Source organism: Vidua chalybeata, chromosome 2 (genome assembly GCF_026979565.1).
Source record: "Vidua chalybeata isolate OUT-0048 chromosome 2, bVidCha1 merged haplotype, whole genome shotgun sequence".
Classification (NCBI taxonomy): Eukaryota; Metazoa; Chordata; class Aves; order Passeriformes; family Viduidae; genus Vidua; species Vidua chalybeata.
In genome coordinates, this window is record NC_071531.1 from 39,439,538 (window position 1) to 39,463,097 (window position 23,560).

The following is a 23,560-nucleotide window of genomic DNA, read 5'->3' on the forward strand; positions in this document are numbered from 1 at the left end:
ACTGTCTTTACTAATAAAGGGTTCTGCATGGTTTTGGCATGGAAAATATTTGTACTTCATGTTTCTGAAATAGCTACACCATAACATCTATAGTTGGGTTTTGCAGGGTGAATTGTTAGTCTAGAAAAAGGAGGAGATAGAAACTTGCTGATTTCTCTTCCCCCAGGTTTATCTTACTGCCATGAATACTTATCACTGGCAACTGAAATGGAAACTTACTTACAGATTCCCTCTTTGCTGCACATGATAGTGAGTTACTACATGGCAAAACTTGCTTTTGAAGAAGTGTTTCATTTAAATTTAAAGAAAGAAAAAGTCATGCTTTTCCGTGACCTCTGACACACTTGAGTGTCAAGTCTTATTTTTTTTTCCTGAGAATTTAAAGGAAAAGAAAACAGTGTGTCTAGGCAAAAAGCAAGACCACATCAGTCATGCACCCTCAAACCACCTTTCCTCTCATACTCCTATTTCAGGATATTACTTTTGCCTCTGTTTCCTATTATCTTTTTTTACTGGCATCTGATTTGCATTTAGCCTGACTTTGAGGGATTTTTTTTTCCTTCCTACAGACCTGAAAAGATGGCCAAACTTCCTGTTATTTTAGGAAATCTGGATGTTACAATTGACAATGTGTCACCAGATTTTCCAAGTAAGTATTAACACTGTTAAATGGACATTCAGGCTTTTTCCTCTTCAGTTCTTTATTTGTTTTTTTTTCTATGTATTTTCAGATTATGTTAACTCATCATACATTCCCATGAAACAGTTTGAAAACAGTACCAAGACACTCACAGCGTTTGAAATAGAGGAGTTTGTTCCCTGTATACCAAAATGCACTCAGCCTTTTACCATCTACAACAATCATCTTTATGTTTATCCAAAGCACTTAAAATATGACAGTCAAAAGTCTTTTGCAAAGGTGAGTAGAGGAAACCTGTACCACCTTCTTTCTCAGGTTTAGTTAATATTGTTTACATATTTATTTCTGTGATGATCCTTATGATTAATTGCTTGGGTTTATGTTTTTAACCACCGTTTTAGGCTAGAAATATTGCAGTGTGTGTTGAGTTCAAGGATTCTGATGAAGAGGATTCTTTGCCTTTGAAGGTCAGTCTTTCCATTTTTGTGGCTGATAGAAGTAAATAGTGAGCAGTTAGCTAAGTAACAGTAGTACTTTAATTGATCTAGTTTGGGACGGTGGCTTGAGAGTAACTTCTGGATGGTTTGCTTCTGATGAAAGAAATTTCTAAAGAGTCCTCAGAGCATTTAATGTATTTAATATTTTTTTACAAAAATTCCAGGAATAAACTTGTTGCAAACAAGGGTATCTTATACCTGCTCCCCAGTAAGTTAAAACATTAAAGATTTATTTCAACTGCAGAGCCAAGCTCCATTTTATGAACTATCACAGTATATAAAAGGTGCCTGGAAGAACAGAAGTAGAGAAATGTAGAGACATCCTGAAGTGAAATCACAGGTCACCTCTACTGCACAGCAGGCAGACTAAACATCATGTAAAGAAACCAAGTTAAACAAGTTAAAATATTTCAAATTCTAGGTGATACATTCTAAGCTGAGAGTAAAAAAGGATCACATGGTCTTTTTGTTCTTTTTTTCCTTTTTTCTGTTCTTAGTGTATCTATGGTAGGCCTGGTGGACCAGTATTTACAAGAAGTGCATTTGCTGCTGTTTTGCATCACCATCAAAATCCAGAGTTTTATGATGAGGTAAGCTGCCTTTCTGAGGAAACTTTAGTAGCTCAGGTACTATGTAAGTTTCAAAATACAAGAAAATATTAGAGGATTGCAAAGTTCCCAGTTAAATCAGGTTGCCTTTCTAAGGACTTTGTTAAAGTTTTGTGTGTTTGATTTGTGGTCTAGCTTCAAATAACATACAACCTGGAGTTGCTTTTTAAATGTAGAACCAATGTCTGTGCTCTAGCTGAAAAACTTCTTCAGAGATTTCTTTGCCTTTCAGATTAAAATAGAGCTGCCCACTCAGTTACATGAAAAGCACCATTTGTTGTTCACATTCTACCATGTCAGCTGTGATAGCTCAAGCAAAGGGAGTACAAAGAAGAAAGATGTTGTTGAAACACAAGGTTTGTACACTAATGCCTTACTTTCAGTCATTACTAGGGAAATTTTTTTGGAGTATGCTTATCTGGTAACCCATAATTTTTGTGATCCACATAATGCTTTCTAATTACATAGGACTGACTGAAAGATTTAAGAAAATATTTCTTCTAATTAAAATGTTTCAAATTTTGGTTTAGAGTGTCCATCGAATGTACAGTGGTTTTCAAAATCAGTGACAATTATTTTGTGCTTTCAGTGTTTTGTAGTTGTTTGAGTTCAAATCATTTGGCCTTTACAGTAACATTTTCTATTTTATGAATTACATGTCAGAATTATTTGGTAAGACTTTTCTTGTAAGGGTGTATGTGAAGTTTCATAATATTTAAAATTACTTGCCTTTCATATTCTGTAGTTGGGTATTCTTGGCTTCCTTTGATAAAAGACGGAAGAGTGGTCACCAATGAGCAACAAATCCCAGTGTCAGCAAATCTTCCATCGGGCTATCTTAGTTATCAAGAAGTGGGTGTTGGAAAGGTATGTTGTAGAAAATGGCTCTAATCTTAAAAAAGAACCCAGATATAGTAGAGAGAAGGTTTGGTTGTAATTCCCCAGTGTGCTGATAAGATTTAAGTCATTTTCTAATAGAATTTATTTTCTTTTATAGTTGAAATGGAATGCTTAGCAGAAGTCAGATATTTGACCTAGAGGAAACAAATAAACCCAAAGAGAGAGACATGGGAGAAAAAAAAAAAAAAAGTATTAGGACAGGTTGAGTCAAATTCTTCTAAAAATCAGAAAGTTGTTACATACTTCTGTTGTTATTTAGCTGATACAATTAAGATATGCTTATGTTTCATTTCCTACAGTAATAATTTACTAGAAGTTACAGTAATTTTTAAACATTTAAAATTATTTTGAGTTTATGAAGGTATGCAAATAATCTGAAGTCCTTTACTAAATTTTTTTTAGCATTTCATGCTGTCTCCTTTCAGTAAGTCCTTTATTCCTGAACAAGTCTTCTTCTCACATCTTGATTTTTGTGATCTCTATACTTCACAAGTAAAATTTATGGTTGTATTTTTCAAAGCAGAAAGCTTGCATAATTGTATTGCATAATTGTCATAAAAACCATACCAAGGAGGATACAAAATGAAAATGTGATAGGGAATTTGACGAAGTTTGAATGCAGAGACAAAATTGACTAATTTTGGAGGAAGAGACCTAAAATCAACAGCAAGAGGTGCTGCTCTCCTCCTGTTCTACCACCTGGTCTTTTTTAAACTCTGCTGTAAGCTTTCCAACCATTGTCTCCTTCACATCATTCATCTTCTCACGTTGTAGGTGTATTCTTTATGCCTCTGCTGTTTGTCTCTGCTCATGCCCATGGGTAGAATGTTAGGACCAATATGTCTAGTATTAGATTTAGCAATAAAACCTCTCTCTAACTGGCTATCAGGGTCAGCATTCTCATTCTCAGTTCTTTGGGAATGGGATGAGAAGGAAGGACTGGCTGCTACCTATCAGTGACATATGTTAAGTTTTAAACCTCGTGAGTATCTGTGGAAATCCTTGTGTTATTTTTCTGAGAAAACTAGTAAATATTTCTCGCTAGTCAGAAGTTTCTCTGCAGAGTTGTAGGGGAAACACAAAGTCTGTGACTCGCTGAGAATCAATTTTATTAGCCACCAAGGAAAATACTATGGGACTTGTAAAATACATTTTAACCTTCATAAATGCTTTTGGAAATATTGCCTGCATAGTTTTGCTTTTTTTATGACTTTATTCATTGCACACTGCATTTCTTCAACCTGTTTTTTTTCTCTTTTTGAAAGAAGTGTTGTTAATGGTACTGTTAATTGTTTTATTTTAATGTACTACTACATTATTTTACTTTTCCCCCTCGTGTGTGTGCAGCATTCTGGTCCTGAAATTAAATGGGTAGATGGAGGCAAACAACTGCTAAAAATATCCACTCATCTGGTGTCAACTGTGTATACACAGGTGAGTTATAAAGCAAATTTAATTAGAGATCTTTCTAGGAATTACATATATTTATAGTATGTATATACATTGTATGTGAGGATTCTTAAACTCGGTATGCTCACCTCTTTTTTGTCTCTTGGGCTTTTCTCGTGGTCTCTTTCTTTTACATCAGATGTGAAAATCAGATTTTAAATGGAAGCTATTCAAAACATGAACCTTTTGTCTCCTGTCGTCCATTCCAGTCTAAATTTTCCAGTTAGATGAGAGGTCATAGTTGTCTAAAAGCTGTTTACTGGCATGTCTGCAGAGCAATGAGTCCTGTTAGAGCTTTTCATAGAAAACATGATAAGTATGCTATTTTCTGCATGCCAGTAGGAAGCAAATACAGGCATTTTGTATAATGGGTATTCAAAAAACACTTGAAATTTCATTAAAAAAAATAAGACTTGATTAGTCTTCAGAATAGTGCACTTCAACTATTATTTTTGAAAATTGAATCTATGGACGAAGATATGTATTTATACCTATAAATATTTTTAATGCATTATAGATAGTAATGTCAGATATTGTTGAATTTGTTTTTCTTTTTGTCTTTGACAGGACCAGCACTTGCATAATTTTTTTCAGTACTGTCAGAAAACAGAGTCTGGAGCTCGTGCACTAGGAACTGATCTTGTAAAATATCTTAAGGTATAAAATGGCAGTGAATAACAGATTATATAATTCATTTATGCTTTTGCAAAGCCTTGGAGCTTCAGACATTTTGTATGTCTCATTTTTCATTGTGAGGACTAGTACTGTGACTATGACTCGTATTAATGGAATATGCAGTGGGAAAAACCCACAAAGATACTTTCTGCCTTAAATAAATTTACAAATGCAATGTAAGAGGAAACCACAAAGAAATAATGAGATGGTATTGGTTAGCTTTATGGGTGGTAATTTCAAAACACTAATGGCTTCGTTTGTCAAAATAATCAAATTGAACTGTGTATGGAAATTGTAAGGAATCACAACTCTTGAATTTTCTAAAATTTTGCTTAGAAGGTCATCATTGTCATGTCTTCAGTTCTCTTTCGGGATTAAATCAATAGAGTGCATGGTTTCCACTTCAATTTTTTCTGACATAGATCACATAGGAAGAAAGACCATTTTGTCTCCTGGATAGTGTGGATGTGCAGGCAAACAGTCAGAGACAAGATAGCTGCCTAACACCCAACACTAAATAGAGTTTGACATTTGTTATCTGCATACACATTCATTCAGCAAATACATTCTTTTTGTCAAATTCCCTTTAATTCCAGGGAATTTTGTGGCATAATACTTTGTGGGATAAACTTCATACACTGCCTTTTCTGTTAGAGTGGTTATGTCTGTAGGATCTTTTGCATGTGATGGAATGCAAAGGCATATCTGGAAGAAACTGTCATTAATAATTCACTGTCTCCAATTTCCATTAAGTTGTTAGGGATTTTAGTTCATCCTCAGTTTTAACTTAGTTGTTAGTTTATTGTTAGCAGTAACTAGTATAATTAGTATTGCACTTAGCTCAGGTAAGAGATCTGCATGTTTTTGTGGAACTTCTGTTTGCTAAATGTCTGCATTGGTGGGTGAAATACCAAAATATATCAATGTCAGTCTTAGTGTGCTATTGGGCACATGGACAGACTTTTCACTGAATCATTACCTAGAGTGCTTTTCAATGGAAAAGTACAAATAAGTACTTCTGAAATGCTGCTAATGACACCTAATTTGTATCCCTAATTTACTTTCCTTTAGAAAACATTTACTAAATATTTATATTGGAAAATATCCTCAATTGCTTTCTATGCCATATTTTTGGTAACAAACACCAAGTGGTGCAAGCAGCTTGTATTTTTGGAAAAAGACTTGCAATAATTTTTTTTGTTTCAGAATTTGTGATTTAAATGCTGTTGATTCACAGGAGTGACAGTATTACTACTCTCTTTTAGAGCCTTCATGCTATGGAAGGCCATGTGATGATAGCTTTCCTGCCAACTGTTCTAAACCAGTTGTTCAGAGTTCTCACCAGAGCAACTCAAGAGGAAGTTGCAGTCAATGTGACAAGGTAAAGAATTTTAAGTGGTTCATAGAGTCTACATGATGACTGGGTTATCACATAAATCTGTGACTGAGTAGCACTTTTGCTGTTGCAATCACAGCTTTCTTTATAGGTTTACTTGTTTTCTGACTTCTGTTTAGGGTTATTATCCATATTGTTGCTCAGTGTCATGAAGAAGGTTTGGATAGCTACCTGAGATCTTATGTAAAGGTAGGTAAAAGTAAATTGAATATTTCCTTTTTCTATTTCTCTAAGAAAGAATATATTTAAATTCAGTTGCATCTATTTAATTTCAATTCTTTTGTATTATGCCATCATTTTGCATTTAATTCTGTTTTTCCTCTCCAAGTATGCATATAAGGCAGAACCCTTTGTTGCTTCTGAATATAAGACAGTACATGAAGAGTTGACAAAGTCAATGACAACAATTTTAAAGCCATCTGCTGACTTTCTTACAAGCAACAAACTGCTTAAGGTGTGTGTTGAACTGTACTTTTTACTGTATGTTCTTACCTAGTCATAACTGAAGAACAGGAACTAAGTGTATTGAAATAGTTGTTGAACACATGTGGCAATCTTACTGAATTTTTCTTTCCTCTGCAGTATTCATGGTTTTTCTTTGAAGTTCTGATAAAGTCAATGGCTCAACATTTGATAGAAAACTCTAAAGTGAAGGTATGTCAACTTTTGAAAAAAAATATTCTGAGGAAGATCTGTATGGTCTCTTCTTACCCCAGTCACATGTTTCTAATTGCATATTAGAAAGGGAGAGAAAGAGGCAGCAGGAGAAATCAGTTAAAATATTAGATGCAAGAAAACAGCAGGGCTGGATTCACCATTAGTATAAAAGAATAGAAATCCTTAAAGTCCATGTAGTAGAGCAGCCTGTGTAAGGAATCAGACTCTCTATATTAGGAATTTGTAATTCTTGTGGTACAACAAAGTTGGGGGCAGTAGATAACACAGTGGACTTTGATGTAAGCACTATCCAAAAAAATGTGGGCTTTTTCCTGAGCAGTACTGTAGCTGTGATATTAAATGGCCCTGAGAACAGTGAGTCATGAAATTTAGTCTTCTGTATCTAGTAAGAAATGTCAATATTTAATTTTGTGTTATTTCCTACGCTGGAAGGAGAATGCTAAAACTTCAGAAATACATTTTTCTACAAGCTTAGCCTGTAAGCAGTGTTTTTTGCATTGGTGACATCTTGTTAGTTTATTTACTTCTGGATTGAAACAAGGCTTGAAAGTTTCAAGAAAACAACATAGTCTCGTCTGTGTAACATATCAGGTTGTCGTGATATTGTTATCACTATTTTCACTGTGCATTTAGACTATAACTGGAAGTCTGAAGTACATGAGGGAAAAAAATAATTGTACAGTGAGCAGGAAAAAAGCTTTATACTTCTACACTTAATACTCTGTGGTATCATCAGTAGAGTTTGAGTCCCAGTTCAACAAACCTCATTGTCACCTTCTCTGTAATGTGAAAGAGAGGGGAGAAGAACTTCCTGCAGTTTGCAAGTATTCTCACCCCTGAACATTGCTTCTGAATTTACAAGCCCCTTAAATATAAATTATTTAGCTAGATTGTTTTGTGCCTCACTAGATACTGTAATAAACGCAACATACACTCAGATGTTTCCTGCTTATGATATCTGATAAAAAGATGCATTTCTATGTGCAGCAAAATTATTTCTAAAGCCAGGATTATGTTTAATTACTGCCCAACAAAGACTAAGCTACAAGGGCGTTGTGCGACACCGGCATACTCACCAACACAATCTTTAGTTATTTGTTATTTCTTGCATGAGTACTGTTTATATTTATAAAGAGATCTTTTTCAGCCTTAATGTCTATTTTAATTTTTTTTTTAAAACTAACGCTGGAGGTTTTAGACCACAATTCAAACACAAAGGAAGCAAATTATGTAATCATTGATTTATGCAGGGCCTTGACAATGACTTGTTCTGTTTAGGAATGTTGCATTTAATGTAGCTCAAAAAACTATTTGAATAAAAGTACTTGGATGTTTTGATTCCACATGGATGTTTTGATTTCAGTTTTCAAAAAGAAAAGGGGTAATTACCCTACAAATGAAACAATTTTTGTCCATGTCATCAGCCTCACACCACAAGCCATTTACTCTCTTCACACAAAGAACAGAATCTTTAGTGAAGGTAGTAAGATGTAGAGAAACAAAAGAGACTCTGCAGTGCCAAAAAGCTGGAGAGCACTTACTGACCAATATTTGTTAGAGTGTACAAATTCATTGATGAAGATAATATAGGTGGTGAGTGGAAAGTAAGAAATTATGAATGAAGAGAAAATCTTTTAAGCTAATTGGCAAACTACCAAAAAGTAAGAGAAAAAGAGTTTTGATTGTGAAAACTTAAAAACACAGAGAGTAAGGTTCTGATGCCTGAAGAGCTGAGGTTTTGAAGTTGATGAGGAGTAAGAGAAAGAAGCATGGATGACAATTTCTTCAGTGGTGAAAGCAAGATAGTTGCAGAACAGCAAAAAAGGGTTTTTTTTTTCAAGACAGAAAAGACTGTCTGATAATGTAATTAGTATATTGTGAACCAACTGGTGTCTGCTTTGGAGAGGAAGGTGGGTAAAATTAAAAGATTCCCTCTTATCCTTAAGCTTGTGTTATTTATTGCAGTATATAAAAATATTAATGCATTATACTTAGAAGCTTTTATACATTGGTTTATGTCATCAAAGACTGCCGTGCTTGAATTTCAGTAACAGATGCTAGTGCATGTTATAATATTTTCTTTTAAACAAATGATCCTTCACTCTAGAAAGCGAGAAAGTTAAAAAACGGTTTCCTCTCTCCCTGTCAGGTTATTTATATGTTATCTAAAGTAAATTTTCTGGTCTAGTCTAGTGTTATAAACCATATTTAATATGGTATCTGGATTAATTTCTAGCTGTTGAGAAACCAGAGATTTTCTGCCTCCTTTCATCATGCAGTGGAAACAGTTGTTAATATGCTAATGCCACACATCACTCAGAAGTACAGAGACAATCCAGAGGCCTCAAAAAATGCAAACCATAGTCTGGCTGCCTTTATAAAGGTAGGTGCACAAAGAGATTTGGACTTTGTGGTTATTCTTTCAATAATACTGCTTCTGTATGGATATTATGGAATCTGAAAGCCAACTCATATAAAGCTGAACATATATAAAGCCGTTTAAATATAATTTTATGTCCATGTTAAAATTCTTTGAAGTATGATTTGCATCTTCTGTAAACAAGATGACATCCATTCAGAAATTTGGTAATTTAAGAAATGAATTTGTATTTTATTCAAAATGTATTTTGATTTTTCTTTCTTTTCTCTTTAAAAATATCATCTGGGTTGCCTTAAAATCCTGCAATAGTTTTCAGCAGTGATTTGTTTGAAGACATTTATGTCACTGTCTTTCATTTTTCAGCCAATAATATCTACAAGGGATAAAAAAGGATGGGAACTGAAATGGTAGATAAAACTTCTAGTGGCATGACATTTTCATTTCTGGCAAGATAGACTTCTTTTCAAACTGCTTTTTATTTGTGATTTATGATCAGCACTCTTAAGGGACATTTTGATATTCATATAGCTACACATATATTTAGTTTGCTTGTTTTATTGTTTTGTATATTCAAACTGAAATGTCAATAATGTGTTTGGAGAATAAACTCATTAAATAGAGAAATATAATTGCTGAATGCAGAGACAGTAGTAAATCAATTCTATCTTGGTTTTACTTGTTCTCCCCAGAGGTGTTTCACTTTTATGGACAGAGGCTTTGTTTTCAAGCAGATCAATAACTACATCAGCTGCTTTGCCCCAGGAGATCCCAAGGTACTCAGTGTTTTTAAACAAGCTGTTTTTAAGTGTTGTCTCTTCTTGTTGCATGGGGATAAAGTCATGCATTAAGTCTTTTCCCAGTTACATTAGAAGTCCCTGCTCTGTGCCTAGAACATTTTCTTTCCATCAAACCACCGTTTCCTATTTTGATTCCCATTTTCAGGTGCAGTTTTGCCACACTAGAGTGTGTGAATCACAGAAGTAGTGGGGTATGGGGGTGCAACACTAAGCAGAAATTTTAAGCATGAGTGCAAGAAGTCTGAAGTTGGAGGAGTTGATATTGAATATCTTAAGCTACACTTACTGGAGTGGGGAAAGCATGTATCAGGTGCCCAAAGAATTTCTGCTGGGTGCCCAGACTTTTCTTACATCAGTACATAATAGGATTGTAAACTTTGGACAATGGGAATAGTAAATAGGACCAGTTGTTAAGTATGAGTTATTCTGGATTTATTTTGTGCTGACATGTGGAACTTTGATAGGTCTATATCTAACATAGTACAAGACTGAAATGAATCACCCTTTTGTGTTAAAAATTGGGTTTTAATATGTTATTCCAATCACTGCATCAATTGTTTAATTTATACTTTCTTTTTGAAGGCTCTTTTTGAATTCAAATTTGAATTTCTTCGTGTAGTCTGTAATCATGAGCACTATATACCACTGAATCTACCAATGCCGTTTGGAAAAGGCAGAGTTCAGAGATACCAAGGTAAATTCTTCCAAAGTAGTATATGGCATATTTCTTGTATATCAGCATTTTATTATTAGATGTCTACACTGTGTAACTTGAGGTTTGTGAGATGATGGAAAGCTTGAAATTGTTAAATACTAGTCTAAAGTTTCAATCCTTTCATTGAAAGTTAAAGGAAGTGCTTAGGTGGCAGAGTAATCTTTCCAAAGAGAGACATGGTAAACTTGATTCCATATATTTATTCAGGTTTAAAGGGACTTGAGTAGGTCTGTAGATCAATTTTCTGCTTTGATCATATCAGGCCTCCTTTCTCTAGAAGTGCTAGTCCTTCCACAGCTGGTTCCACTGCAGGAAGTTTGTCCATCCCAGGTGCAGAATTTTGCATTATTCCTAATGGAATTTGATTGCCATTTCTGTAGAATCTAGATTCTTCTGAAATGCAGCTCTGCCCCTTGAGCAAATGGACTGTACCTATCCACAAGCTGCATGAGGTTGTATTCCATCTCCCCTTTCAGCTTGTTGATGAAGTAGTAATAGTCCTTGGGAAACTCCTCTTGCAGCTGTCACCAAGTAGGGTACAAACTATTAACCTCCAACTTTTGAGTGATCCACATAGTTATTTTTCACATTTGGGTGTCTCTTCACTTAGACTGAAATGGCCCAGCTTGGATACAATGACCATGTGGACATCTGCTATTCTCCCCTTAAAACAGACCAGTCTTAAAACATTATTTACCCTGGGTAAATTTATTTTGGCCATTTCTAGTCACACTCTTCTTCACTTGCTGAAAAATGACTTCACCATGGCTCAACAAAGATGATAATGAGCAATGGTATCAATTAACTCTCTCAGTGTCTCATCTGGTGGATTTGCATGGCTGGAGATCTCTCAAGAGATCCCTGACCTGATCCTTATCCACTGGCACTAATTGTCTTTCCTGAAGATAGTCTCTGGACTGTTAAGGCCTGGGACTGATGTCAGAGAAGGATAAAGTAACAAAGCTATGGAGTATTCAGCCTTACACAAGCCCACTGTCTCTAAATCACAATGCCCATTTAGCAAATATCCCATGTTTTCCTTATTCAGGGGTTTAAGGCTAATGTAGTGGTAAAAGCTCTCCTTATTGTTATTGATGTCCATTATCAGCTGTAGCTGAGCTTTGGCTTTCCAGGCACTCTCCCTGAATACTTCTGTGTTCCTCTGTTGTAGCTTGTTCTCACTTCCACTTCGTGGTTCTTTTTTTTTTTTTTTTTTTCCTTTTTTGGTGTGTGTAGGAGCTCAGTCATGAAAGTCCTGTGTAGCCTAGCTGGGTTCCTGGTACATCCAGTCTTGTGCCAAAACAAGTCATATGCTAGCTATTGCTTCTGTGGCTGTGAAGACACATTAATTTCTTCCAGGCACTGAGCTACAGCAGAAATCACTAAACAGGGGCAAGGAAGGTGCTTTTACAAAGAATGAGTAAACCTGCCTAACATATTTTTGTAGAAGAGCTGTTTTTTTTTGTCTGAAATATTTATTCAGTAGACTCTGCTAGTTAGTAAAATTGAATATCACTAATTAACACTTTCATCAAGTTTGAGCGAGATAAAGCAAGATTTGAGACCACAAGCTGAACAGCTGCTTAGAACTTCTTTCTGTCTTTGGCTTTTTCAGCCTTCGGGAGTGTCTTGGATAATAATACTGCATAAATATTTTCATAGAAAAGAGACTATGAACTGCTGGCTTAGGGAACCTTAGAAAATAGCAAAACCAGAGAAGACAGTATTTCTGATTGCACAATAAAGAAGAGTATAAAATGCTCCCTGGGAGCTAGGAGTTCAGCCAGGAAAGAAAGACCTTTGTAAGAAGTGTTTCTGGCTCTGTTTTGCTGTGTTGAGCAAAAGATATCTCAGGTGCTGATGTGGCTGGCTCTTAGGTGTGTTACAAGAATGCCTGTAGAATGTCTGTATAATGGCTGTGCTGTCTCAGATATGCTTCTTTCTGACTTAAGGGATTGTCTTACTGAGAGAGTTCTTTGGAAAATGAAAGTACTGTATTGAGCAATGACAGTGAACATGAGAAACTCTTGGACGCCTCCTCAGCTGACAGTGTAAACATATATATGTTCTAATAAATGAGCCCTTCAAGCTGAAGTTTCTCTAAAAATATCATATACTCAGTACATAAATAAACTGGATTCTTTTATTACATGAAAAGTACTTTGAAGAGGGTGGAGTGTGACTTTGCTGTGTCTGATGTGCTGGATTTTAATTCAGCTTTAAGTTGATTGATAAATTGAGTTAAATAAAACTATTCCTTATGTGAAATTTGTATTTTACTTCCAGACCTTCAGCTGGACTATTCATTAACTGATGAATTCTGTAAGAATCACTTCTTGGTTGGGCTGCTTCTAAGGGAGGTGGGCAATGCCTTACAAGAGTTCAGAGATGTGCGGCAGATTGCCATCAGTGTGCTCAAGAATTTGATGATAAAGCATTCTTTTGATGATAGATATGCTACCAGGGTAAGTCTATTGCTATGCTAGTAGTACAAAATAGTAAAGATTAGATGTGCACACATACAGAAAGTTTTTTCTTTCATAGAGGAAACCTTTGTTAATTTTCAGCAAAATCATTTCTGCCCAGACCGTGATGAAAACTGTATTGAGACCAATCTGCAAACTCCATCTTTTTAGCAAATAAAATGACAAAACACCTCTTAATATAATTATATGTGGGTTTGTATTTTAGCACAGTACTCCAGCTGCTGTGCTTCAAGTAATCAGATTTTTACGAGTATGTTTTAAGCTCTTCATTTCATTAAATATTAGCTCTTAATATTTTGCAGCTGTCCTTCCATCATCCATTATTTTGAAATGGGTTAAAGAAAACTTCAAGTAATGGTGGTAGATTTTGAGTGGTTTTTAATTTTTTTGACTCTTTAACGTCGGCAGTGCTGTGGAGAAGTCAAAAAATTGTAATGGAAGGTATCATTAATTCATTGGGCTAACATAATATTAATCTACTTGATTAGTTCTTGGCTGAAACGACATTAATTTTGGAGTTTTTCTGCATTATATTCAGACAGTAAATAACATTTGCTGATCTTCTGTAAATTAGAATGAAATAGAGTGATGATCACTGCTTTTGCCATTTATGAATTTATGAATGTGAGCTCTGGCTTGGCAAATATTTATTAAGTGCGCTTTTTTTTTTTCTATTTAGAGGTGAATAGATTAAAACTAGTTGGTGATTAAAAATTAAAACTGTAGTTTTTAAATGAACTGTTAAACTCTATTTAGGGCCATCAAGCAAGAATAGCCACTATGTATTTGCCACTCTTTGGTCTGCTCATAGAAAATGTTCAGCGGATCAATGTGAAAGATGTGTCTCCATTTCCTGTTAACCCTTCCACCAATGTGAGTGACAATTTCTGTTTGGTATTCTGAATTGTTTTTATCATAATTTATTGGTAAGCTGTATATGAAACACTGCATACTTCTGGCAAAAAAGGAGCTTCATAAGCTTCAGAATTCTGCAATTTTTCAGCGCAGTCCAACACTGAAACAAATGGACCACAAAAAGATTGCTAATTTTCTAGAAATTAGAGAAGAACTTAACCCTAAAGGAGTGTGATTTTGAAAGAGCTATAGTGCACGAGGGCTACAGGAGAATTAATTAAAATGTAATTTGTGAAGGGTATATATCGATACGGTTGTGCACAGTTGTTGAATCTAAGATTTAATTATTCATGTATTTGACTCCTGTCCTTATCTTATTGTGTTCCATTTAGTATTAAGAAAGAAAATCTCCTAAACTCTTCCAACAAGATAAATATTTGGGTGTTTGAAATAACAGTAATGTGTTACATTACACAAAAATGTAACACTCACTTTTATTTTGAACAAATGTTACACTTACACAAAAAGCTTTACGTTACTTCCCTAAATTGTCCTCTCATTCCAAAACATGACAGTGAGTCTTTTTAAAATATCTCTTTTACAGTGTTTAAAATTCAACAGAATACTAATTTCTTCAATGTTTCCTGAAGTATCTTAAGTTTTAAGGTATCCCAAGCTTATGCAAGTATGTGAACATCTCCATTCTTTTGAGCATATTTAATAGAAATTAAAATTTAAGGAAGAAATACTTAACAAATATTTCTCTAGAAGATGTGTCATATTCACTAAGTCCTTAATACAGGAAAATAATCACATTTTCCCCTCTTTTCCTAACAGAGCACAAAGGATGATGTGCAGATTTTGCCGACTGCAAGTCAGTTAGTAACACCACAAAAATCAGGAAACACATTGGATAACAACCTTCCTAAAGACCTGTTTGGTGTTATCTCTGGCATTGGTAAGCACTTTAAAAAAGTAAAATAAAATAACTAAAGAGGAACTGTTTTATTTTTTTCACTCTGTACATGAAATCTGTCTTTTGGGATCTTTTGGGGTTTGCTCTTCTATATGAAACTAAAACTTTCCTGGAGCAGGGCTGCTTTTTTTCCCCTGTCAAAGGTGACAGTTAAGATATAAAAAACGGGAAACTTGTTTTTTTTTTTAATTACATAGACATGCTACTCCATAGAAGTATGTATGTATTGCTACATGTGTTTTTTATGCATGTATCTACATAGTTGTACATAAGTCTGTGTGTATGTGCTTAGTCACCCTAAGACACATATATTTTTGCTGAAAGACTAGAATATTTGCTGAAATTCTAGAATAAGTTTGTCCTCATTAAAAATAAGTGGAATTAATTATATGCCTTCTTAAAAAATATATGGTGATGTTAAATGTCTGACTGAACTATGGATTAACTTGTATGTATTGTTTGAGATTTTTATCTTGTTTGATGTTGTGGTTTTATTTTTTTTTAGCTTCCCCATACACCACATCAACTCCAAATATTAATAGTGTGAGGAATGCTGACTCAAGAGGCTCTCTTATAAGCACAGACTCAGGAAACAGTCTCCCAGAAAGACACAGTGACAAGAGCAATTCTCTTGACAAGGTAACAAAAAACAAACCAAGATAAATCCTACAAGTGTATTTCTAAGATTTCATCCTAAGTCTCTGATCTCTAGTGTTGAATGGGCTTTCTAGAATAACTTCAAAACAGTATTTTATATAAATCTTTGGTGAAATCATTATCTTGTGAACTCCTTTGGCATTGTGTTTACCGAGCTGTTTAACAAAAAAATGCAAACAGATTTTCAATGTAGAGACAAAAGCAAGCAGTTGTTGTTTCCTTTGCTAAAGAAAGGCACTAGATGAAGTTTATTGAATTTTGCTTGAGAGGATTGAATTCCAGTTAGAACAACTTCTTTGATTTTGTGGAGACTATGACTCCATCCCTTTCTATGCTCTATATACTTGGTATTTTTAAAATGTTGAAAAAAACCAGTTTCTGTGCTTTCATTTGAAAGCTGTTAGAAATTAGGAGCTCTGGCTGCAGTAGCTATGAGGTATTCAGTCCTGTCTTTTTAGAGTTTGCGTCAATACTGACCACATTTCATTTTCTTAGCTCTCGTTGTGCAAGTCACAACATGTTGACTTTTTCCCCTTGACTCTGACATGCCTTCGTGGGGCAGAGAGAGAAGCTTCTCAGAAGGCACTCTGCTCATGCTTTGCACCCAAATGGAGAAGAAGAAGAAAATTCTCACCCTCCAAAGAAAAACCGTGTTACTATGGATTTTTCACTTCTGACAATCCCAGCTTTGCCAGAGAAAATTTTGCATACTACTTTCTCTCTTCAGTTACAAGAAGTATCTGGTTTTTGTGCTTGGTATAGTTAAGCTTCTGAGTGAAGTGTGTGGTCAGTAGTTTTGCTGCTTCTTTGCAACAGTTGAATCTCAAACCCAATATATGCAATTTGACCATGTAAAATATGTTCAAATGTCAAACCTGGAGTACATGCACATGATCTAGTTCAAGTATAAAAAATCCAATCAGTTTCAGTCTCTGCAGAATTTGAGTCTTGGGGTCTTTGATAGAACTGAAAGTTCTTTGGTATTGACCAAGGTAATAAAGAAATATCTTGGTACACACTGTTGCTAAATGGCAATGCTGTCATCTATTACTTAGTTGTCATGTTGTTAATTACTAATGTGTAGTGTTTTCACCAAGTAAAAGGGTTTTCAAAGGAGTCAACATCCTTTGAAAATTCTACTCTGGTCTGCCAACTTAGGTAACAGAGGATTTATGTTCTGCATGCTGTTGATATTTTCCCCAAATAGTACTTAATCCTGGCTTCTTATTTGTTGCTTTTTTTCTTTTTTTCTGGTAGATCAGTTGTTCAGTGCATGTTATCTCCAAGTTTTTGCTCATTGCTTGATGTCATTATAGTGAAGAGCCATGTTTTTGTTGTAATTTTCTTTCAGAATAATCTGTAGCATTATGCTAGTGGAATCAGAATAGACTGGAAGTATATCAGTTTCTATTTCAATATATGTATACTTTAAAGGTTATTGACATGATTCTATACGAAGCTTCTGAGTAGCTGTAGTCCTGTTTTATCTGTGTGTATCTTCAACAGTCTTAGTGGGAATATTATCTAGTGCTCTGGGCAGTTTCTTAAAGTGTAGGAAACACAGTTCTGTTTCTGTCACCCATTGATTGCATGCTCTGTTTTGCCATCCAGATGCTGTAGAGGAGCACCTCCTTGTTCACCAGAGATATTTTAAAAATAAACAGTTTTTGAGGTCTTTAGAATCTGCAATAATCGGGCTTATAGAGGTGTCCACCTCCTTCTAAATTACAGTAACTTCTGGCTAGTATTCACCATAGTTTCACATTCAGTTTCACTGTGCATCCATTCAATGACTAGTGTGTGATTCACACATTTACTGGTACCAGATTCACACATTGGTTTAGGACAGGAATTCTTTAATGCAACAAAATGCATAAAAAGGGCTCAGCAGTCAATGGTTGCTGTGAAATGTTCCTTCATGGTTAGTGTGTCTCCTGCGTTCAGTAGGGAATATTCCAGGAAGGGTTTACTCTAATGTCACTTCTTGCTTCATTTGTGAAACCAAGTGCTTTTCTCCCTTGAGTCTGCCTTTGTATTTGTAAATTTTTTATAGTAAGAGTTGTACAGATCAATTTTACCAGACTGTTGACTTTACAGAAAACTTACTAAATGTCTGGTTCATTTTCCATTTGCATAAGTGGCATATTGGATGTGAGAATTAGGCACTATAAAGGGCATAATTTATACTTTAAACAAAATTTATACAGTATATCTGTAAAAGCTTCAGATTAAGGATTTTGTAACACTTGACTGCGTGGAAATTATTCTTTTACAAGTCTTTGCCCAAAGTTCAATTTATATAGTTTTACAATTTTTATTTTTACATTTTTTGGTGGTATACATTTTGAAAGACCAATTATAGAGCTTTTTTCTTTTTGCACAGACAGTGGTAATGTGGGTTGCTGATAAACTTCCCACAAGTGTAGGAATTACATTAAAAAATGAAACAGGGAGAGGGTTTGTTTGTCTGTATGTTGGGGGAGGAGATGAGAGCAAGAGCAAGTTACTTAGTAGTAGTTAGTCTTTCAGAATGCATATTATTGCCCTTCATGTATATTTTTCTTGAGGTTCTTTGAATTTTGCTTGAGATCTTTAAATGGAATGAATTTTGTAGAGGCAGTCCACAGTTCAGCAGAAAGTCTCTTGAAAAGCAAAGGAGCATATATGTCCCAGCAAACAGTAGCATTTGGTTTTCAAGTATTCAGTCTAAGCAGAAGGGGAGGCTTGATTTCTGCAATGTGAGTACCTAGGTATAATTAACTTGCTTAATAATCACTCTTAGGTGACTTTTCCTTTTGCTCCTAGGGGAAAAAATTATACTTAGAAGGAATTAAAAACAAGCAAAGCAAAGAGGCTTAATTTGGTATACTTGGTGTGTGTAACGTGTGTTTTAGTGACCTGTCTCTACATGAAACACCTTTGTCTCCATTCTGAGATCCTTTTTCTGCTGCAGGAATTATTAAAGCAATTGAAACAATTTAGTTTGTTATCAGTTTAAGAACTCTTCAGCCAAAATACATCTGTTTGCTTTTCAGAACCAACAGAGCAGCACTTTAGGAAGTTCTGTTGTTCGATATGACAAACTTGACCAAGCAGAGATCAAAAGTCTGCTTATGTGTTTCCTTCATATTTTAAGAAGCATGTCAGATGGTAGGTAGTTCCTTGTTCCAGCTTTTTATAAATTCCTGCTTATAAATTTTTAAGTTCCTGCTTTTTATAAATTCAAAGTCATTTACTGGATTTATGCCTGTTATTTCAATAACTTTTCAAAATCAGCAGAGTATTTTAGGTGTGGATACCATGATGTGCTGCGTTTTACAAATATGTGTGATCACTCAAATTAAACTCTGACTGAAACCTTGTAAACTTTAAGTACTCATTATTTATTAAAAGTGTGAGGTCAGCTAAAAGACTTTTTAAGAAAGTGAATATTTGTGTGCGATTGTACAGTTTGATTTGGAAAACAGAGGTCAAGAATAATTCATTGTTGTGTAAAAGTGCCTTGGGCTAGTTCATTCCTCTATTCTGCAGAACTTGCTGTATTACAAGGAACCAAATAATTTGATTGTTGTGTGTATTTCCATTTCTGGAATATGGGGATGTTAGTGCTTCTTCATTCTCCTGGGATGTTTGTGAGATGATGCATTGAATTTTTGAAAGAGTCGTGTTATCCTGGAGAAGGTTACAGAGTTATAGAAATAGGGATGAATGGCACATCTTACTTGTTTGTTAGGATCATACATCTTGGAATCATCCCTGTTTGTGATCAAAAAAAGAAAAATTAATTTTAATTAAAAAAAAATGTTGAGACCCATCTGTAAAGAAGCAGGTTATAGGACTAACAGTCTGAAATATGCTGAAGTCTTACGTTGTTATAGTGCTGTAGGCACTACAGGCTACACAATTATTACTATGTAAAATATTAAATTGGATGTGAATATTATGGGTTAATTAAGTAACATCATATTGCAGAAACTCATTTGGAGAATTGATATGAGCATTTGTATAATCAGTTTTAAGGAAAACTTCAAATAGCAATTGTTATCTTTTAAATTGTTATTCATTTTCCTAGATGCATTGTTTACATATTGGAACAAGGCTACAAAATCTGAACTCATGGACTTTTTCACCATTACAGAGTAAGTTTTTGTTGTGCTTGTCATGCAACTGTATGTTTTGCTGGTCTGTGAACAACCTGAGTGTAGATGCAAGCATGTGCAAATGCTTTTTTTGGTTTGTTTTTGGTTTTGTTTTTGGTTTTTTTTTTAATAATATTGTCCTGATCTATTTGGAAGTCCTTAACTTGATGTCCACAATTGTATGTCTGTCCAAATCCATGATAGTCTCTGGAATCAGGCTATACAGAAGGGATCTCAGGAGGTTCTTGAACAACAAATAGTGCTCAGAGTATTGCAGTGCTTATGGAGGAGGAACCAACTGTCTTGATACCCTTCTGCATTAAACTGTGTCTTGTAACATCAGCTGTTAAATAGCAAATATATGGTTGCATAGCAAAACTGATTGAATTGCATAACTTCAGAACCATGCTCCTAGCAATCCTCATGTGTCCTCTGCTATTCCCTAAGGGAATAGATGCAGGATGAGTCCACTATTCTGCTATGAGTCCACAAGTCTAAAAGACAAGACCTCAGAAGGGCGAGTCGAGGTTATTTTGTGCTCACAATGACAAGTCTGGGGAAGGCAAACACCATTCTGCCTTGGCAGGTTGGAGACAGCTAAGCTACTCAAGGTCTCAGTAAAAAAATGAAGCTGAGATGAAGAGGCAATGAGGCAGTCTTTTCTCTCATTCTCAGCTGGCATATGGAAGACAGAGCCTGAAAACTGGCTTTCATTTTGGCTTTACACTTTAAAGAAGAACTTTTAGAACATCTTACTGGAGGAACAAGGGGTGTTGTGTTGTTTTCTGTATTATTGCAATAAGTGTTGACAGTGTGAAAAAAGTAAAATAAAATCAGTATTACAGCTCCACTCACACTGCTTCTCTTGATTTTAAAATATGACTTCTAGTTAATTAGTCATTAGTGTTGTGCACTTACCAGTAATATAGATTACTTTTTTAATGAAATTTTTTTGCTTTTGTCTTTGTCATCATCTTGTTATAAAAGTATATTCCCTTTTGAAAATAGTTCTTTCAGAAACTATTTGTTGTTAATCTGGAATCTGGAGACCTTAAATAAAACCCAACAAAACAAAAAAAACCCCAATTTTTAACCAAGTGGGTTTAGGCTAGAGTGAGGGGAAGCAAAATATTTTGCCCTTATTTTGAACACTTATACACAATTTACAAAATATATGTAAATAGGCAGTGTCTGGTTATCTCTTTGCTTCCCTCTTCCATGTTAGTTGCCCTGTCTTGTGCATTTGTAGGTAACTGACACATTTACCTTTTCTTGGCTTGGCATCTGGAAGGGAATTGTAAAGCTGGGAGAAATAAAGAACTTCCATGATGTAAGAGTTTAAAGTTAACAATAATTGTTGAATAATTCCAGTGTGCATAAATCTAGAAAAGGTTTTTTTAAGTGTGGCTTCTCTGACTTGTGTTCTCTGCAGAGTGTGCTTACATCAGTTCCAGTACATGGGAAAACGATACATAGCCAGGTACTGTGTGGAATTTAAATTTCACTGTCTTGTTCATTAATAATTACACTGTGTAAGATATGCCTTGAACCTCTGTAACAAACAAATTGCACAAGTGGAAGAGTTACTGTGAAATGATGCATAAGATTTTGAAGTAAGTAACTGGTTACCATATTAACAAATCTGTATCTTGTATGGAAGTCTGGTATTTATTTAAGAATGATCTGTGAGCTTTTTTTTAATGATGACTTCAGAAGCCACCCTTTAAATGCTATCTTTTTCAGCATTTTTGCCTTGAAATAATGTCTTTGGAAAAGAAATTTGACGATGTTTTGTTTATTCAGTTGGCCATAAAACCAAGTAAATTGAAATGTTTTAGAAATTTCATATATATAGTGGTTGTATTTGAAGGTGAGTAGTGAACATTCCAACACTGCTGGTTTTAAATTTGAAGTCCAAAGAAAATCTGTGGGAGTCAGAAACTTGTATTAATTTATTTTAATATCTTTACATTAATTTTTTTTTTAATACAAAGTGTTTTTTAATGGAGTAAAAGACAGCAACTTCTTTAGGCCTAACACTGTGGTTGACATGGTAATAGTGTTATAATTAAACTGGTGTTGTTAAAATACTGGCCCTTTTGAACTCAGTGAGAAAGTTGTTGCTGACTTGGGATGGTAATACATTCTAACTATAATGTTAGCCTTTTTTGGTTTTAATTTAGATAATGTGAATCTTCTTCTATAGACTTGACTATCTCCTTGGAGATTTTTCTGGGGGAAAAAAATTGTTCACATAATGTAAAAAGCTCAAAGCTCAAAAATATATCTGGCTTTCTTAAGGTTTTGATTGTAATCTTTGTGTTCAAATGTATGTCAAACTCTGGATGTACAGGAGTCTATAATTTTCAGGCTTTTTGTAAAAGTTCTTCCAGCTGCTTTGTTTGATGAGTTTGTAGAGGACACTACTACACTTCTTTTTTGTTTACTGATCACCTGGTCTCTGTGCTGCATGTTAATGTTGAAAATGTTGAGCTAATGAAAGCATCTGGTGTTGTGAATTTTCCCAGTAAATGTAACTTTCATGTCTTTCACATTGTCACTACACTGAAGTATATCACAGTCAATGCACGTACTGTTAAAATACACAAATGACAGAGAACAAAAGGGAACAGGGAATTCTGAAATTCAAGCACTGGTTTTCATTTTTCATCAGCTCTGGTGGTGGTACACAATAGGAAGTTAGCCTGTACTGATTGCTAACACAGATCACTTTTCTGTTTTCTTCATTTGATTGCTGCAAATTTAACAAAGTCTATGGCTCTTCTCCCTTCCTGCTTGGGTAAGAAGTATATGATGCTATCTCAGTTAATTCCTGCTCTCCTGTTGCATGTGTGCTTTCTAATTTTACTGCTGTGTGTCCTAACTTTTTTGCCAGTTTTTTTTTTTTTTTTTTTGCAATCAAAATAGAGGATTCAGTTTTGGGTTCTGAATATTTTCAGAATATTTATGTTTTCAAATACTTTTTTTTTTTTTCCTAAAGCTCTGAAGTAAATTTAGCACTTCGAGAGTGGCTGCTTGTGTGCTTTTGCTTTCATGCTTTGAGGTTTTGAGAAAGAGTTTGCTGTGATGCTTTTTTTAAAGCTACCTATTTTTGTTTTAAAAAGAAAACAGTGAATAGGTTGCATTATAATTCCTTCTATAAAACTATAAAACTTCTTGTGCTTAACTAACAGCACTTCCTGTCTTGCTGCAGTTTGACATGTCTAACTTTTGCTTCTATCCCATTTCACCCATCTTGCAGGAACCAGGAGGGGTTAGGATCCATAGTTCATGATCGAAAATCTCAGACATTGCCTGTTTCCCGTAACAGAACAGGAATGATGCATGCCAGATTGCAGCAGCTGAGCAGCCTGGATAACTCTCTCACTTTTAACCACAGTAAGTCTCATGACATGATAACATCTGTCATCCTCAACCAGTACCACAACACCAGAGACAGGTCCCAGAGCCACACCAGTGCATCTCAATGACTTTTACTGTTCCAGGTCAAACGAATAGCTGGAAGCAGTCGATGGTCTGTTCTCTGCTTTGTGATAGAACAATCACTGCTGGGTGGTGCCATAACATGGAGCATGGTTAGCTACAGTCTGTCTTAAAACTGTATTTTAATATTTTCTTTTAGTTACGTACGCCTCAAACGTGTGCTGCACATAGGTACAAAATTTACTTTTTTTTCCTATTTGTTTTATTA

General features: G+C 34.9%; 1 protein-coding gene across 1 annotated transcript in view; it reads left to right on the top strand.

The window, feature by feature from the left end:
- Positions 1–23,560, top strand: part of DOCK9 (dedicator of cytokinesis 9) — an 82,976-nt gene that overhangs the window by 36,998 nt on the left and 22,418 nt on the right. Inside the window, exons 16-38 of the mRNA XM_053934308.1 lie at positions 570–649; positions 732–919; positions 1,042–1,107; positions 1,635–1,727; positions 1,978–2,101; positions 2,491–2,612; positions 3,993–4,079; positions 4,662–4,751; positions 6,035–6,150; positions 6,285–6,354; positions 6,494–6,619; positions 6,748–6,819; positions 9,080–9,226; positions 9,913–9,996; positions 10,603–10,714; positions 13,022–13,200; positions 13,978–14,094; positions 14,914–15,034; positions 15,558–15,691; positions 18,745–18,859; positions 19,782–19,848; positions 21,281–21,328; positions 23,111–23,247. Coding sequence (XP_053790283.1) covers positions 570–649; positions 732–919; positions 1,042–1,107; positions 1,635–1,727; positions 1,978–2,101; positions 2,491–2,612; positions 3,993–4,079; positions 4,662–4,751; positions 6,035–6,150; positions 6,285–6,354; positions 6,494–6,619; positions 6,748–6,819; positions 9,080–9,226; positions 9,913–9,996; positions 10,603–10,714; positions 13,022–13,200; positions 13,978–14,094; positions 14,914–15,034; positions 15,558–15,691; positions 18,745–18,859; positions 19,782–19,848; positions 21,281–21,328; positions 23,111–23,247 — 2,495 coding nt within the window. The remainder of the gene's footprint in view (positions 1–569; positions 650–731; positions 920–1,041; positions 1,108–1,634; positions 1,728–1,977; positions 2,102–2,490; positions 2,613–3,992; positions 4,080–4,661; positions 4,752–6,034; positions 6,151–6,284; positions 6,355–6,493; positions 6,620–6,747; positions 6,820–9,079; positions 9,227–9,912; positions 9,997–10,602; positions 10,715–13,021; positions 13,201–13,977; positions 14,095–14,913; positions 15,035–15,557; positions 15,692–18,744; positions 18,860–19,781; positions 19,849–21,280; positions 21,329–23,110; positions 23,248–23,560) is intronic.